This window comes from Oncorhynchus mykiss, chromosome 1 (assembly GCF_057628025.1).
Source record: "Oncorhynchus mykiss isolate SJ-2025 chromosome 1, ASM5762802v1, whole genome shotgun sequence".
NCBI lineage: Eukaryota > Metazoa > Chordata > Actinopteri > Salmoniformes > Salmonidae > Oncorhynchus > Oncorhynchus mykiss.
In genome coordinates, this window is record NC_143022.1 from 1732087 (window position 1) to 1748971 (window position 16885).

General features: G+C 45.0%; 2 protein-coding genes across 2 annotated transcripts in view; one reads left to right on the forward strand and one right to left on the reverse strand.

Moving 5' to 3' along the window:
• Window positions 1-16885, reverse strand: part of LOC149985338 (uncharacterized) — a 175620-nt gene that overhangs the window by 18251 nt on the left and 140484 nt on the right. The gene's annotated exons all lie outside the window — the stretch shown is intronic.
• Window positions 1-16885, forward strand: part of atp10a (ATPase phospholipid transporting 10A) — a 146013-nt gene that overhangs the window by 10423 nt on the left and 118705 nt on the right. Inside the window, exon 2 of the mRNA XM_090229608.1 lies at window positions 9444-9648. Within this exon, the coding sequence (XP_090085734.1) occupies window positions 9444-9648 (205 nt within the window). The remainder of the gene's footprint in view (window positions 1-9443; window positions 9649-16885) is intronic.

The window sequence follows — 16885 nt, forward strand, 5'->3', positions numbered from 1 at the left end:
GATGTTTCTCCTCTTCCCTTACTGCCGGAACGTTTCTCCTCTTCCCTTACTGCCGGGATGTTTCTCCCCTTCCCATACTGCCGGGATGTTTCTCCCCTTCCCTTACTGCCGGGATGTTTCTCCTCTTCCCTTACTGCCGGGATGTTTCTCCTCTTCCCTTACTGCCGGGATGTTTCTCCCCTTCCCTTACTGCCGGGATGTTTCTCCTCTTCCCTTACTGCCGGGATGTTTCCCCTCTTCCCTTACTGCCGGGATGTTTCTCCCCTTCCCTTACTGCCGGGATGTTTCTCCTCTTCCCTTACTGCCGGAACGTTTCTCCTCTTCCCTTACTGCCGGGATGTTTCTCCCCTTCCCATACTGCCGGGATGTTTCTCCCCTTCCCTTACTGCCGGGATGTTTCTCCTCTTCCCTTACTGCCGGGATGTTTCTCCTCTTCCCTTACTGCCGGGATGTTTCTCCCCTTCCCTTACTGCCGGGATGTTTCTCCCCTTCCCTTACTGCCGGGATGTTTCTCCTCTTCCCTTACTGCCGGAACGTTTCTCCTCTTCCCTTACTGCCGGGATGTTTCTCCCCTTCCTATACTGCCGGGATGTTTCTCCCCTTCCCTTACTGCCGGGATGTTTCTCCTCTTCCCTTACTGCCGGGATGTTTCTCCTCTTCCCTTACTGCCGGGATGTTTCTCCTCTTCCCTTACTGCCGGGATGTTTCTCCTCTTCCCTTACTGCCGGGATGTTTCTCCCCTTCCCTTACTGCCGGGATGTTTCTCCTCTTCCCTTACTGCCGGAACGTTTCTCCTCTTCCCTTACTGCCGGGATGTTTCTCCCCTTCCCATACTGCCGGGATGTTTCTCCCCTTCCCTTACTGCCGGGATGTTTCTCCTCTTCCCTTACTGCCGGGATGTTTCTCCCCTTCCCTTACTGCCGGGATGTTTCTCCTCTTCCCTTACTGCCGGGATGTTTCTCCCCTTCCCTTACTGCCGGGATGTTTCTCCCCTTCCCTTACTGCCGGGATGTTTCTCCTCTTCCCTTACTGCCGGGATGTTTCTCCCCTTCCCTTACTGCCGGGATGTTTCTCCCCTTCCCTTACTGCCGGGATGTTTCTCCTCTTCCCTTACTGCCGGGATGTTTCTCCTCTTCCCTTACTGCTGTGATGTATTTATAGGTTTCTTCCCTCATAACTTCAGATTGACCTGGCTGAGGTTTGTGGCCTCTCTGACCTGGTTTAGTGTTTTTGTTGTCAGACACCTGGTTCTTGATAAAAGCCAGTGGAAACTAGAGATGCTAGGAGCCAGTCACGGACTTGGCTTAGACTTGATCATATATCAAAACATCGTCGGTTTCCCAGACACAGATTAAGCCAACAGGTTTTGATTTAGACCTTCCTAATATTGAGTTGCCCCCCCCGTTTGACGTCAGAACAGCCTCAATTCGTCGTGGCATGGAATCTGCAAGGTGTGAAAGCGTTCCACAGGGATGCTGGTCCATGTTGACTCCAATGCTTCCCACAGTTGTCAAGTTGTCTGGATGTCCTTTGGGTGGTGGACCATTCTTTTTTCACACAGGAAACTGTTGAGTGTGGAAAAACCCAGCAGCGTTGCAGTTCTTGACACACACAAACCGGTGCGCCTGGCACCTACTACCATACCCCGTTCAAAGACACTTAAATCTTTTGTTTTGCCCATTCACCCTCTGAATGGCACACATTCACAATCCATGTCTCAATTGTCTCAAGGATTAAAAATCCTTATTTAACCCGTCTCCTCCCCTTCATATACACTGATTGAAGTGGATTTAACAAGTGACGTCAATAAGGGATCATAGCTTTCACCTGGATTCACCTGGTCAGTCTGTCATGGAGAGAGAAGGTGTTCTTAATGTTTAGTAACCTACAGTATTTACAGTGCATTCAGAAAGTATTCAGACCTCTTAACTTTTTCCACATTTTGTTACGTTACAGCCTTATTATAAAATGTATAAAATAATTTTTCCCCTCATCAATCTACACACAATACCCCATAATGAGAAGGCAAAAGACGATTACCTTTTTGTATAAAGAATATAAAACCAAAATACCTTATTTACATAAGTATTCAGACCATTTGCAATGAGACTCGAAATTGAGCTCTGTGCATCCTGTTTCCATTGATCATCCTTGATGTTTCTACAACTTGATTGGAGTCCACCTGTGGAAACTCAAATTGATTGGACATGAAAAGGCACACACCTGTCTATATAAGATCCCAAAGTTGACAGTGCATGTCAGAGCAAAAACCAAGCCATGAGGTTGAAGAAATTCTCCGTAGAACCCCAGAGACAGGATTGTGTCGAGGCACAGATCTGGGTAAGGGTACCAAAACATTTCTGGAGCATTGAAGGTCCCCAAGAACACAGTGGCCTCCATCATTCTTAAATGGAAGAAGTTTGAACCACCAAGACTCTTCCTAGAGCTGGCTGCTCGGCCAAACTGAGCAATCGGGGGAGAAGGGTCTTGGTCAGATGAGGTGAGCAAGAACCCCAATGGTCTCTCTGACAGAGCTCCAGAGTTCCTCTGTGGGAGATGGGAGAACCTCCCAGAATGACAACCATCTCTGCAGCACTCCACCAATCAGGCCTTTATGGTAGGGTGGCCAGACGGAAGCCACTCCTCAGTAAAAGCCACATGAGAAGCCCACTTGGAGTTTGTCAAAAGGCACCTAAAGAACTCTCAGACCATGAGAAACTAGATTCTTGATCTGATGAAACCAAGATTGAACTCTTTGGCCTGAATGCCAAGTGTCACGTCTGGAAGAAACCTGGCACCATCCCTACGGTGAAGCAGGGTGGTGGCACCATCCCTACAGTGAAGCAGGGTGGTGGCAGCATCCCTACGGTGAAGCAGGGTGGTGGCAGGATCCCTACGCTGAAGCATGGTGGTGGCAGCATCACTACGGTGAAGCAGGGTGGTGGCAGCATCACTACGGTGAAGCATGGTGGTGGCAGAGGTGCTTCAACAAAGTACTGAGTAAAGGGTCTGAATACAGATATATATTAGATTATTTTTTTTTATGTAAATGCAATTATTTCTAAACCTGTTTTTGCTTTGTAATTACAGGGTTTTGTGTGTAGATTGAGTTAAAACAATTGTTTTATTTATTTTTTAGAATAAGGTTGTAACGTAAGAAAACGTGGAAAAAGTCAAGGGGTCTCTATACTTTCAAAATGCACTGTATCTCCATTTGTTATAATTGTTTACGTCGTTGATTTTGATGTTTACAAAGTGGGATTCAAATGGATTTCATGGTCATTTTTTTTGTTGTTAACAACAAAATACTCAGATATAAATTCTAACATTTAAAAAAAAAATGTATAAACACATCTTGATCAGATAAGTGTTCAACCACCTGACTGTTTACATGTCAGAATCACCTTTTGGCAGTGATTACAGCTGTGAGTGTTTCTGGGTACGTATTGTGAGAGCCTGTATTGTGCAACATTTGCCCATTTGTATTATTTTCTAAGTTCTTCACGCTCTGTCAAGTTGGTCATTGCTATCCAACCATTATGAAGTTTTGCCATAGATTTTCAAGCAGATTTAAGTCAACTGTAACTAGGCCTCTCAGAAACATTCACTGTCTTCTTGGTAAGCAACTCCAGTGTAGATTTGGCCTTGTGTTTTAGGTTATTGTCCTGCTGAAAGGTGAATTAATCTCCTAGTGTCTGGTGGAAAGCAGACTGAACCAGGTTTTCCTCTAGGATTTGCCCTGAGCTTAGCTCCATTCCATTTATTTTTATCCTGAAAAACTCCCCAGTTCGTAATGATTACAAGCATACCCATAACATGATGCAGCCACCACTATGCTTGAAATTATGGAGAGAGTGGTACTCAGTGACATGTTTGGGGCAAATCCAATATAACACAACACTTTGTATTCAAGACAAATAGTGAATTGCTTTGACAAATGTTTTACGGTATTACTTTAGTGCCTTACTGCAAACACAAAGCATGTTTTGGAATAATTTTATTCTGTATAGATGTTCTTATCTTCACTCTGTCAAGAAGGTTAGTTTTGTAAACAACTACAATGTTGTTGATCCATCCTCAGTGTTCTATCACAGCCATTGAACTCTGTAAATGTTTTAAAGTCACCATTGGCCTCATGGTGAAATCCCTGAGCGGGTTCCTTCTTCTCTGGCAACTGTGTTGAATCTGTGTTTGAAATTCACTGCTTGACTGAGGGACCTTACAATTCTATGTATGTGTGGGGTACAGAGATGAGGTAGTTGTTCAACACTATTATGCAACTCATTATGTGACTTGTTAAGCACATTTTCACTCCTGATTTATTTATTGAGTAACACACTGAATGAATTCTCCTCAGCTGAGTTTAGAAAGACTTAATCAGGATACCTAGTAACTTTCCCGTGACAATAGAAATACCTCTCATTTCCTGTTGAGGTCCAGACTCAAGCAGGTGTTGATGCATGACATTGTTACCCAATCCTGTGCTTTGTGTGGCTTTTAGATCCGTTTATATAAACGATCACAGCTGTTTTGATTTGGTTTGATATCATTTCCTGGTTTGATATCATTTCCTGGTTTGATATCATTTCCTGTTTTGATATCATTTCCTGTTTTGATATCATTTCCTGTTTTGATATTGCAGCCTTGGCTGGAGTTCAGAGACAGTTGCAAGTTCCAGAGGAACAAGAATGCTGAATATTTTCTGCGTATTTGCCCAGTTTTCTTTAAAATGCCAAAATGCAGTGTTTTTTTTTAAATGTTAAATATCCGTATCAAAATCAATTTTGGGTAACAATCAAGTATCTTATTGTAATAGATTTCCATTAAAATGGGGGGGAAAAATAGCTTCTTTTTTTTTAGCAAGACTAGTACTGCATGGGAGTGGTCTGAGTGGGCTGGGGAAAACCAAAAACTGTCTGCTATTGTCAGTGTGGTTTGGAACGCTGTTTGTTATTGGTCTATTAATCAATTTACAGCGTGGTGATGTCACCATAAACAAACAACTCCCGCACATACAAAAACTGCTGATTAGAAGGTCCTATGTAAATTGTATTTTGAAACCGCAACTATTAGGAAATAACACTGATTCCAAAAGAATCATACTTTTACAGTGTTAGTTTCATCAGGGGTTGTACAATTTATAAAACACAAATTTTATGACTTGAACCACTCTTTTATGTTGAGTTGGTTTAAACTGGTTTAAAAATGACAGATGTACAACTCGATGTTTATCTACTGATGGTGTTAAACCAGGTTTTCTGGATTTTGCGAAAGGTGTCCTGAAGGATGCCATTCTGGGTCCTGTACTTTTTACTGTTTACATTAACAATATCGACTTGTCTGTAAAAAATAAAAAAATGTTTTATCTCCACTTGTATGCTGATGATACTGTTGTGTTTGACCCCAAGGTTGACCAGGCTCTATCTGAACTTTCCTGCCTTCAATGTATTACAGAAAAATGTTATTGACCTGAAATTAGTATTGAATGCAGGAAAAACTAAACTAAGTATATGCTCTCCAGAGCACATAAAAATAACTCTGATTTGAGGTGGGGGAGTTACCAGGGGAGGGGTGAGGAGGGGGAGTTACCAGGGGAGGGGTGAGGAGGGGGAGTTACCAGGGGAGGGGTGAGGAGGGGGAGTTACCAGGGGAGGGGTGAGGAGGGGGAGTTACCAGGGGAGGGGTGAGGAGGGGGAGTTACCAGGGGAGGGGTGAGGAGGGGGAGTTACCAGGGGAGGGGTGAGGAGGGGGAGTTACCAGGGGAGGGGTGAGGAGGGGGGTGAGGAGGGGGAGTTACCGGGAGAGGGGTGAGGAGGGGGAGTTACCAGGGGAGGGGTGAGGAGGGGGGTGAGGAGGGGGAGTTACCGGGAGAGGGGTGAGGAGGGGGAGTTACCGGGAGAGGGGTGAGGAGGGGGAGTTACCGGGAGAGGGGTGAGGAGGGGGAGTTACCGGGAGAGGGGTGAGGAGGGGGAGTTACCGGGAGAGGGGTGAGGAGGGGGAGTTACCGGGAGAGGGGTGAGGAGGGGGAGTTACCATGGTAGGGGTGAGGAGGGGGAGTTAACTGAGGAGGGGGAGTTACCAGGGGAGGGGTAAATCCCCCTCCTCACCCCTCCGCTGTTAGGAGGGAAGGTTACCAGGGTCGGTTGAGGAGGGAAGGTGGGAAGAACGAACGAGAGGGAGGGTTTTCTGTCCTGCAGACAAGGACTCCGGGCAGTCAAATCGACCCTGCCTTCAGAGGAACAAGGAATCTGTCAGTCATATCGACCCTGCCTTCAGAGGAACAAGGAATCTGTCAGTCAAATCGACCCTGCCTTCAGAGGAACAAGGAATCTGTCAGTCAAATCGACCCTGCCTTCAGAGGAACATGGAATCTGTCAGTCAAATCGACCCTGCCTTCAGAGGAACAAGTAATCTGTCAGTCAAATCGACCCTGCCTTCAGAGGAACAAGGAATCTGTCAGTCATATCGACCCTGCCTTCAGAAGAACAAGGAATCTGTCAGTCAAATCGACCATGCCTTCAGAGGAACAAGGAATCTGTCAGTCATATCGACCCTGCCTTCAGAGGAACAAGGAATCTGTCAGTCATATCGACCCTGCCTTCAGAGGAACATGGAATCTGTCAGTCATATCGACCCTGCCTTCAGAGGAACATGGAATCTGTCAGTCATATCGACCCTGCCTTCAGAGGAACAAGGAATCTGTCAGTCAAATCGACCCTGCCTTCAGAGGAACAAGGAATCTGTCAGTCAAATCGACCCTGCCTTCAGAGGAACAAGGAATCTGTCAGTCAAGTCGACCCTGCCTTCTGCCTTCAGAGGAAGTTACCTCTGCTGCAGAGGATAAGTTCATTAGAGTTACCAGCCTCAGAAATTGCAGCCCAATAGATGATTCACAGAGTTCAAGTAACAGACACATGTCAACATCAACTGTTCAGAGGAGACTTCGTGAATCAGATGGGATATGCTTATCCTCTGGATAACTTCATTAGAGATACCAACCAAGAATAATAATAAGAAGAGATTTGCTTGGGCCAAGAAACACGAGCAATGGACATCTGTCCTTTGGTCTGATGAGTCCAAATTTGAGCATGTGTGGTTCCCACCGTGAAGCATGGAGGAGGTGTTGTGATGGTTCTTTGCTGGGTGGCACTAACAGTGATTTATTTAGAATTTAAGGCACACTTAACCACCATGGCTACCACAGCATTCTGCAGCGATACGCCATCCCATCTGGTTTGGGTTTAGTGGGACTATCATTTGTTTTTCAACAGGACAATGACCCAACACACCTCCAGGCTGTGTAAGGGTTATTTGACCAATAAGGAGAGTGCTGGAGTGCTGCATCAGATGACCTGGCTTCCACAATCACCTGACCTCATCCCAATTGAGATGGTTTGGGATGAGTTGGATCACAGAGTGAAGGAAAAGCAGCCAACAAGTGCTCAGCATATGTGGGAACTCCTTCAAGACTGCTGGAAAAGCATTCCAGGTGACTACCTCATGAAGCTGAGTGCCTTGTGTGCAAAGATGTCATCAAGGCAAAGGGTGGCTACTTTGAAGAATTTAAAATATTTAAAATACGTTTACTATTTTATTTAACACTTTTTTTTGGTTACTACATTATTCCATATGTGTTATTTCATAGTTTTGATGTCTTCATTATTTTTCTGAAAATAGTAAAAATAATGAAAAACCCTTGAATGACTAGGTGTGTCAACTTTTGACTGGTAATGTATATGGAAAATTAGTTTTTAAAATCTTGATTAGAAAAGTATTCACACCCCATATACATATATATAAGTTAAATCCATTATAATCCTTCTTTGTAAAATAACAAAATGTGTTAAAAGTAAAGGGGTATGAATAACTACTGAAAGCATGATTGTAATAGTTTGTTTTCTTTACCAGGAATAGATGTTGGGAAATTGGACTGAGTAGGAGATTCTGTTCTATTCACGACCAGACAAGGAAGACTATTTAGGCCCTTCCCTCTGGAGTGGGGCAGATTGTTCACCCATAACTGCATGACTGATCCTCAACACGGGGGCCCCTCAGGGGCGAGTGCTTAGTCCCCTCCCCTCCTGTACTCCCTGTTCACCCACGACTGCATGGCCAAGCACGACTCCAACACCATCATTAAGTTTGCTGATAACACAACAGTGGTAGGCCTGATCACTGACAATGATGAGACGGCTTATAGGGATGAGGTCAGAGACCTGGCCTGGTGGTGCCAGGACAACAACCTCTCCCTCAACGTGATCAAGACAAAGGAGCTGATCGTGGACTACAGGAAAAGGCGGTCCGAACAGGCCCCCCATTAACATCAACGGGGCTGTAGTGGAGCGAGTCGGGAGTTTTGAGTTCCTTGGTGTCCATATCACCAACGACCTATCATAGTCCAAACACACCAAGACAGTCGTGAAGAGGGCACAACAAAACCGTTTCCCCCTCAGGAGACTGAAAATATTTGTCACAGGCCCCCAGATCCACAAAAAGTTATACAGCTGCACCATCGAGAGCATCCTGACCCTTTGCATCACCGCCTGGTATGGCAACTGCTCGGCATCTGACCGTAAGGCACTACAGAGGGTAGTGCGAACGGCCCAGTACATCACTGGGGCCGAGCTTCCTGCTATCCAGGACCTATATAATAGCCGGTGTCAGAGGAAAGCCCAGAAAATTGTCATAGACTCCAGTCACCCAAGTTATAGACTGTTTTCTCTACTACCGCACGGCAAGCGGTACCGGAGCGCCAAGTCTAAGACCAAAAGGCTCCTCAACAGTTTCTACCCCCAAGCCATTAGACAATTTATATCGACCCCCCCCCCCCCCGCCTTGTACACTGCTGCTACTCACTGTTTATTTGTTACCTGTGCAGAGTCACTTCACCCCCACCGACATGTACAGATTACCTCAACTAGCCTGTACCCCCACACACTGACTCGGTACCGGTGCCCCCTGTATATAGCCTCCACACTGACTCGGTATCGGTGCCCCCTGTATATAGCCTCCACATTGACTCTGTACCGTAACACCCTGTATATAGCCTCCACATTGACTCTGTACCGTAACACCCTGTATATAGCCCCCACATTGACTCTGTGCCGGTGCCCCCTGTATAGAGCCTTGTTTTTCTTATTGTGTTACTTTTTCTTATTACTTTATTTTAGTCTGCTTGGTAAATATTTTCTTCTTGAACTGCACTGTTGGTTAAGGGCTTGTAAGTCAGCATTTCACGGTAAAATCGACACTTGTTGTTTTTGGCGCATGTGACAAAGTTTGATTTGATTATTATGAACCTTGCTGAAGAGTCGTTTTGGTCTCCCTCTCTTAAACATTGTTTAATACGAATTGAAGTTTGTCTTATTTGTATCCAGAATTTCTCCACACCTTGACCGGTTTTCAAGCCATATTGATAACTGTCCCCTGTCTTCTTCCTCTAGGCCAGAGCACCAGTACATGGAGCGGTTCTGGAAGGAGGCGCGTGTTGGGGATTTCATTAGACTGCGCTGTAATGAGATCCTGCCTGCAGATGTTCTACTGCTCAGTTCCAGCGACCCGGACCGCCTGGTCCACATCGAGACAGCTACCCTGGATGGAGAGACCAACCTCAAACAGAGACGGGTTGTCTGCAGCTTCCTAGACCTGGTGAGACTATACATTTAACAATCAACCTCAGACCTGGTGGTCCCCAGCTTCCTAGACCTGGTGGTCCCCAGCTTCCTAGAACTGGTGAGACTATACATTTAACAATCAACCTCAGACCTGGTGGTCCCCAGCTTCCTAGACCTGGTGGTCCCCAGCTTCCTAGAACTGGTGAGACTATACATTTAACAATCAACCTCAGACCTGGTGGTCCCCAGCTTCCTAGACCTGGTGGTCCCCAGCTTCCTAGACCTGGTGAGACTACACATTTAACAATCAACCTCAGACCTGGTGGTCCCCAGCTTCCTAGACCTGGTGGTCCCCAGCTTCCTAGACCTGGTGAGACTACACATTTAACAATCAACCTCAGACCTGGTGGTCCCCAGCTTCCTAGACCTGGTGGTCCCCAGCTTCCTAGACCTGGTGAGACTATACATTTAACAATCAACCTCAGACCTGGTGGTCCCCAGCTTCCTAGACCTGGTGGTCCCCAGCTTCCTAGACCTGGTGAGACTATACATTTAACAATCAACCTCAGACCTGGTGGTCCCCAGCTTCCTAGACCTGGTGGTCCCCAGCTTCCTAGACCTGGTGAGACTATACATTTAACAATCAACCTCAGACCTGGTGGTCCCCAGCTTCCTAGAACTGCGGACCAGTCAAACTACGTTTCTAGTCAATCCTCACGTACCCTAAAATGTGAATGTATTTCATACGGAAAAAAATTGTTAAATAAAAAAGTAAAATTAGCAAGTGAGCGTCCTCTTCGTCACGCGCCCAGAGACTGATTTCCAACTGTGAGTCCCTGTACCAAAACTCCAAATGATTCCTTGTTTTGGAAGAAATAAGCCTAAAACTTTGAACAGACTGTTGACATCTAGTGGAAGCCATAGGAATTGCAATCTGGGAGCTGGAATTGCATAGGACCCATAGCTTTCCATTGTAAGAGCATGGGATCTCAAAAAAAAAATATTGTTTGGTTTTTCTTTGGATTCTCTCTTACCATATCAATTGTGTTATAGTCTCATACTGTATTTTAACATTTCTACAAACTTCAAACTTCCAATGGTACCAACTATATGCATATCCTAGCTTCTGAGCCTGAGGAACAGGAGGTTTACTTTGGGCATGTCAGTCAGGCAGAAATTCTGAATATAGTTCTCCTTAGTCCTAACAAGTTTTAATGCAGACAGAGAAGAGCTCCAACTTCTTAATCATAGCCTCAATTTTGTCCCGCACATTGAATATAGTTCTGCCGACCTGGGGCGGCAGGGTAGCCTAGTGGTTAGAGCGTTGGGCTAGTAACCGGAAGGTTGCAAGTTCAAATCCCCGACCTGACGAGGTACAAATCTGTCGTTCTGCCCCTGAACAGGCAGTTAACCCACTGTTCCTAGGCCGTCATTGAAAATATGAAAAAAAAAAAAGAATTTGTTCTTAACTGACTTGCCTAGTTAAATAAAGGTAAAAAGAAAAAAAAATAGTTACTGTAATCCCAGATTCAGATCATTCAGGTGAGAAAAAACATCACCCAGATAGGCCATTCTTGTGAGAAACTCGTCATCATATAAACGGTCAGACAAGTGAAATTTATGTTCAGTAAAGAACTTTAAGCTCGTCTCTCAATTAAAAATACGTGTTGATGCTTTGCCCCTTGATAACCAGCGCACTTCTGTATGTTGATATGGTCGCTGCCCATATCAGTGCATAGTGCAGAAAATACACAAGAGTTCAGGGGCCTTGCTTTAACAAAGTTAACCATTTTCACTGTAGTGTCCAAAACATCTTTCAAGCTGTCAGGTTTTCCCTTGGCAGTAAGAGCCTCTCGGTGGATGCTGCAGTGTACCCAAGAGCCTCTCGGTGGATGCTGCAGTGTACCCAAGAGCCTCTAGGTGGATGCTGCAGTGTACCCAAGAGCCTCTAGGTGGATGCTGCAGTGTACCCAAGAGCCTCTAGGTGGATGCTGCAGTGTACCCAAGTGGTGTCGGGAGCAACTGCTTGCACGTGCGTTACCACTCCACTATGTCTCCCTGTCATGGCTTTTGCTCCGTCAGTACAGATACCAACACATTTTGACCACCAAAGTCCATTTGATGTCACAAAACTTTAAAAAACATCCTCTCCTGTTGTCCTGGTATCCAGTGGTTTGCAGAAGAGGATGTCATCCTTAATTGACCCCCGTAAACGGTACGGACATATACCAGGAGCTGTGCCAGGCCCGCCATGTTTGTTGACTCATCCTGCTGTAACGCATAGAATTCACTGGCTTGTATGTGAAGCAGTAACTGTTTCAAAACATCTCCTGTCATGTTACTGATGCGCCGTGAAACAGTGTTGTTTGATGAAGTCATTGTCTGTATAGTTTCTTGGGCCTTTTCCCCCAGCATTGTCCCAGCCATATCTGTGGCAGTAGGGAGAATTAAGTCCTCCACAATAGTATGAGGCTTGCCTTGGACAATGGATCTGATCCCAGTAGGCGACCCAAAACAACGGCTCCGCAGAGGGGGCAGACGGAGCAGTCTTCTGGTCAGGTTCCGTAGACGGGCACATTGCTCACCGCTCCCGAGTATACTACTCGCCAATGTCCCAGCCATGACAACAAGGTAGACGAAATCCGGGCAAGGGTTGCCTTCCAGAGAGACATCAGAGATTGTAACATTCTCTGTTTCACGGAAACATGGCTCACTTGGGATACGTTATCAGAGTCGGTACAGCCACCTGGTTTCTTCAGCCATCGCACCGACAGAAACAAGCATCTCTCTGGTAAGAAGAAGGGCGGGGGTGTATGCCTTATGTTTAACGAGCCGTGGTGTGATCATAACAACATACAGGAACTCAAGTCCTTTTGTTCACCTGACCTAGAATTCCTTACAATCAAATGCCGACCGCATTATCTACCAAGAGAATTCTCTTCGATTATAATCAGTTGTGTACATCCCCCAAGCAGACACCTCGACGGCCCTGAAAGACCTTCATTGGACTCTATGTAAACTGGAAACCACATATATATCCTGAGGCTGCATTTATTGTAGCTGGGGATTTTAACAAGGCTAATCTGAAAACAAGACTTCATCATTTAACAGCATTTCGAATGCGTGACCCGGGCTGGCAATATCCTGGATCATTGTTACTCTAACTTGCGCGACGCATACAAAGCCCTCACTCTCCCTCCTTTCGGCAAATCTGACCACGACTCCATTTTGTTGCTCCCAGCCTATAGACAGAAACTAAAACAGGAAACGCCTGTGCTCAGGTCTGTTCAACGCTGGTCCGACCAATCTGAGCACCCCCCTATCCACATCGGTGGGTCAGTAGTGGAGAAGGTGGAAAGTTTTAAGTTCCTCGACGTACACATTACGGACAAACTGAAATGGTCTACCCACACAGACAGCGTGGTGAAGAAGGCGCAGTAGCGCCTCTTCAACCTCAGGAGGCTGAAGAAATTTGTCTTGTGACCAAAAACACTCACAAACATTTACAGGTGCACAATTGAGAACATCCTGTCGGGCTGTATCACTGCCTGGTACGGCAACTGCTCCTCCCACAACCGTAAGGCTCTCCAGAGGGTAGTGAGGTCTGCACAACGCATCACCGGGGGCAAACTACCTGCCCACCAGGACACCTACACCACCCGATGTCACAGGAAGGCCAAAAAGATTTAAAAAAAGATAATCAAGGACCACAACCACCCGAGCCACTGCCTGTTCACACCGCTATCATCCAGAAGGCGAGGTCAGTACAGGTGCATCAAAGCAGGAACTGAGAGACAGAAGCTGTTTTTCAATCTCAAGGCCATCAGACTGTTTAACAGCCATCACTAACATTGAGTGCCTGCTGCCAACATACTGACTCAAATCTCTAGCCACTTTAATAATAAAAAATTGGCTCTAATAAATGCATCACTTCAAACAATGCCACTTTATATAATGTTTACATACCCTACATTACTCATCTCATACGTATATACTGCATTCTATACCATCTACTGTATCTTGCCATCTTTATGTAATACATGTATCACTAGCCACTTTAAACAATGCTACTTTATATAATGTTTACATACCCTACATTACTCATCTCATATGCATATACTGTACTATATACCATCTACTGCATCTTGCCTATGCCGTTCGGCCATCGCTCATCCATATATTTATATTGACATATTCTTATTCATTCCTTTACACTTGTGTGTATTAGGTGGTTGTTGGGAAATTGTTAGATTACTTGTTAGATTTTACTGCATGGTCGGAACTAGAAGCAAAGCACAAGCATTTTGCTAGACTCGCATTAACATCTGCTAACCATGTGTATATGACCAATAACATTTGATTTGATTTATACACATACCAGGCTTCTTACATCACCAATATATACATATACTGTACATCACTCTGGAACTGCAGGGAAATGTAGCCGTTTAACATTAGAAAAGAAGGGAGCCCACATTGCATAGAATTTGTCTTCAGACCCATTGAGTGTGTTGAATTTTTTCCAACTATGAAATTCAAAACGGATTTAATCCAATTGCATGAGAAGGGGGTATAGATAATTCCCATCTAAGTCAAATTAATCGTCTCGCTATCATAGTGACAAAGTCAATTACATCCTTGTTCATTTTGGTCAGTTGTATTGTGGGTAAGGAAACCCCAAATAGTGCAATAAAAGGGTCTGGCTCGATCTGTGTGCCGCTTAATTCTGAGAGTGTGTTAAAGATGTCTTTCCAGAAACCAACAAGAGATGGGCAACACCAAAACATGTGTACGTGATTAGCAGGATTACATTGTACACAATTAGGGTTCACATCCTTGTAAATGTTGCATTGAATGAGACCGTGTCAAGCGCGTATATAGAAGAGCTCTATACCCTTTTGAGTGCCCCTTCCCATAGTTCATCAGATATTTCCTCACCCAGTTCCTCCTCCCATGAGGATTTAATATTGTTTAATGAGATCAAATTTGACTATAGATTATTGACAATGTGCCTTTCAGAGTAGAAAGTGGGATAAGAAACGTGTCGAACTGTTTTCCCAGGAAGGGAATCCTGGATCTATGCTGGACGTAATTCAGGACTTGTAAGAACCTGTTCTTATAGCCTTTAGCCGTACCCTCATCCTACTCCTCCTCTGGTGATGTAGAGGTGAATCCGGCCCTGCAGTGCCTAGCTCCACTCCCATTCCCCAGGCGCTCTCATTTGTTGACTTCTGTAAAAAGCCTTGGTTTCATGCATGTTAACATTAGAAGCCTCCTCCCTAAGTTTGTTTTATTCACTGCCTTAGCACACTTTGCCAACCCGGATGTCTTAGCCATGTCTGAATCCTGGTTTAGGAAGACCACCAAAAACCCTGAAATGCCCATCCCTAACTATAACATTTTCCGACCAGATAGAACTGCCAAAGGGTGCGGAGTTAGCCTGCAGAGTTCTGTCTTTACTATCCAGGTCTGTGCCCAAACAACTTGAGCTTGTACTTTTAAAAATCCACCTTTCCAGAAACAAGTCTCTCACCATTGCCGCTTTCTATAGACCACCTTCAGCCCCCAGCTGTGCGCTGGACACCTGATATGTGAATTGATTCCCACCCCCCATCTATCTTCAGAGCTCGTACTGTTAGGTGACCTAAACTGGGACATGCTTAACACCCCGGCCATCCTACAATCTAAGCTTGATGCCCTCAATCTCACACAAATTATCAATGAACCTACCAGGTACAACCCCAAATCACAGGCACCCTCATATATCTCATCCTAACCAACCTGCCCTCCAAATACACCTCTGCTGTCTTCAACCAGGATCTCAGCGATCATTGCCTGCATCCGTAATGGGTCAGCGGTCAAACGACCTCCACTCATCACTGTCAAACGCTCCCTGAAACACTTCAGCGAGCAGGCCTTTCTAATCGACCTGGCCGGGGTATCCTGGAAGGATATTGACCTCATCCCGTCAGTAGAGGATGCCTGGTTATTTAAAAACAATGCCTTCCTCACCATCTTAAATAAGCATGCCCCATTCAAGAAATGTAGAACCAGGAACAGATATAGCCCTTGGTTCTCTCCAGACCTGAGTGCTCTTAACCAACACAAAAACATCCTATGGCGTTCTGCATTAGCATCGAACAGCCCCCGTGATATGCAACTTTTCAGTGAAGCTAGAAATCAATATACACAGGGAGTTAGAAAAGCCAAGGCTAGCTTTTTTAAGCAGACATTTGCTTCCTGCAACACAAACTCAAAAAAGTTCATCACACGCTGTTGTTGCTGTGTATTATCTATCCTGTTGACTCATCACATACGCTGCTGCTGCTACTGTGTATTGTCTATCCTGTTGACTCATCACACGCTGCTGCTACTGTCTATTATCTATCCTGTTGACTCATCACATATGCTACTGTGTATTATCTATCCTGTTGACTCATCACACACTGCTGCTACTGTGTATTATCTATCCTGTTGACTCATCACATATGCTACTGTGTATTATCTATCCTGTTGACTCATCACATACGCTGCTGCTACTGTGTATTATCTATCCTGTTGACTCATCACACACTGCTGCTGGTGTGTATTATCTATCCTGTTGACTCCTCACATATGCTACTGTGTATTATCTATCCTGTTGACTCATCACATACGCTGCTGCTACTGTGTATTATCTATCCTATTGACTCATCACATGCTGCTGCTACTGTGTATTATATATCCTGTTGACTCATCACATACGCTGCTACTGCTGTGTATTATCTATCCTGTTGACTCATCACATACGCTGCTACTGCTGTGTATTATCTATCCTGTTGACTCATCACACACTGCTACTGCTGTGTATTATCTATCCTGTTGACTCATCACACACTGCTGCTACTGTGTATTATCTATCTTGTTGACTCCTCACATATGCTACTGTGTATTATCTATCCTGTTGACTCATCACATGCTGCTGCTACTGTGTATTATCTATCCTGTTGACTCCTCACATATGCTACTGTGTATTATCTATCCTGTTGACTCATCACATACGCTGCTACTGCTGTGTATTATCTATCCTGTTGACTCCTCACACACTGCTACTGCTGTGTATTATCTATCTTGTTGACTCATCACACGCTGCTGTTACTGTGTATTATCTATCTTGTTGACTCATCACACGCTGCTGTTACTGTGTATTATCTATCCTGTTGACTCATCACACACTGCTACTGCTGTGTATTATCTATCCTGTTGACTCATCACACACTGCTGCTACTGTG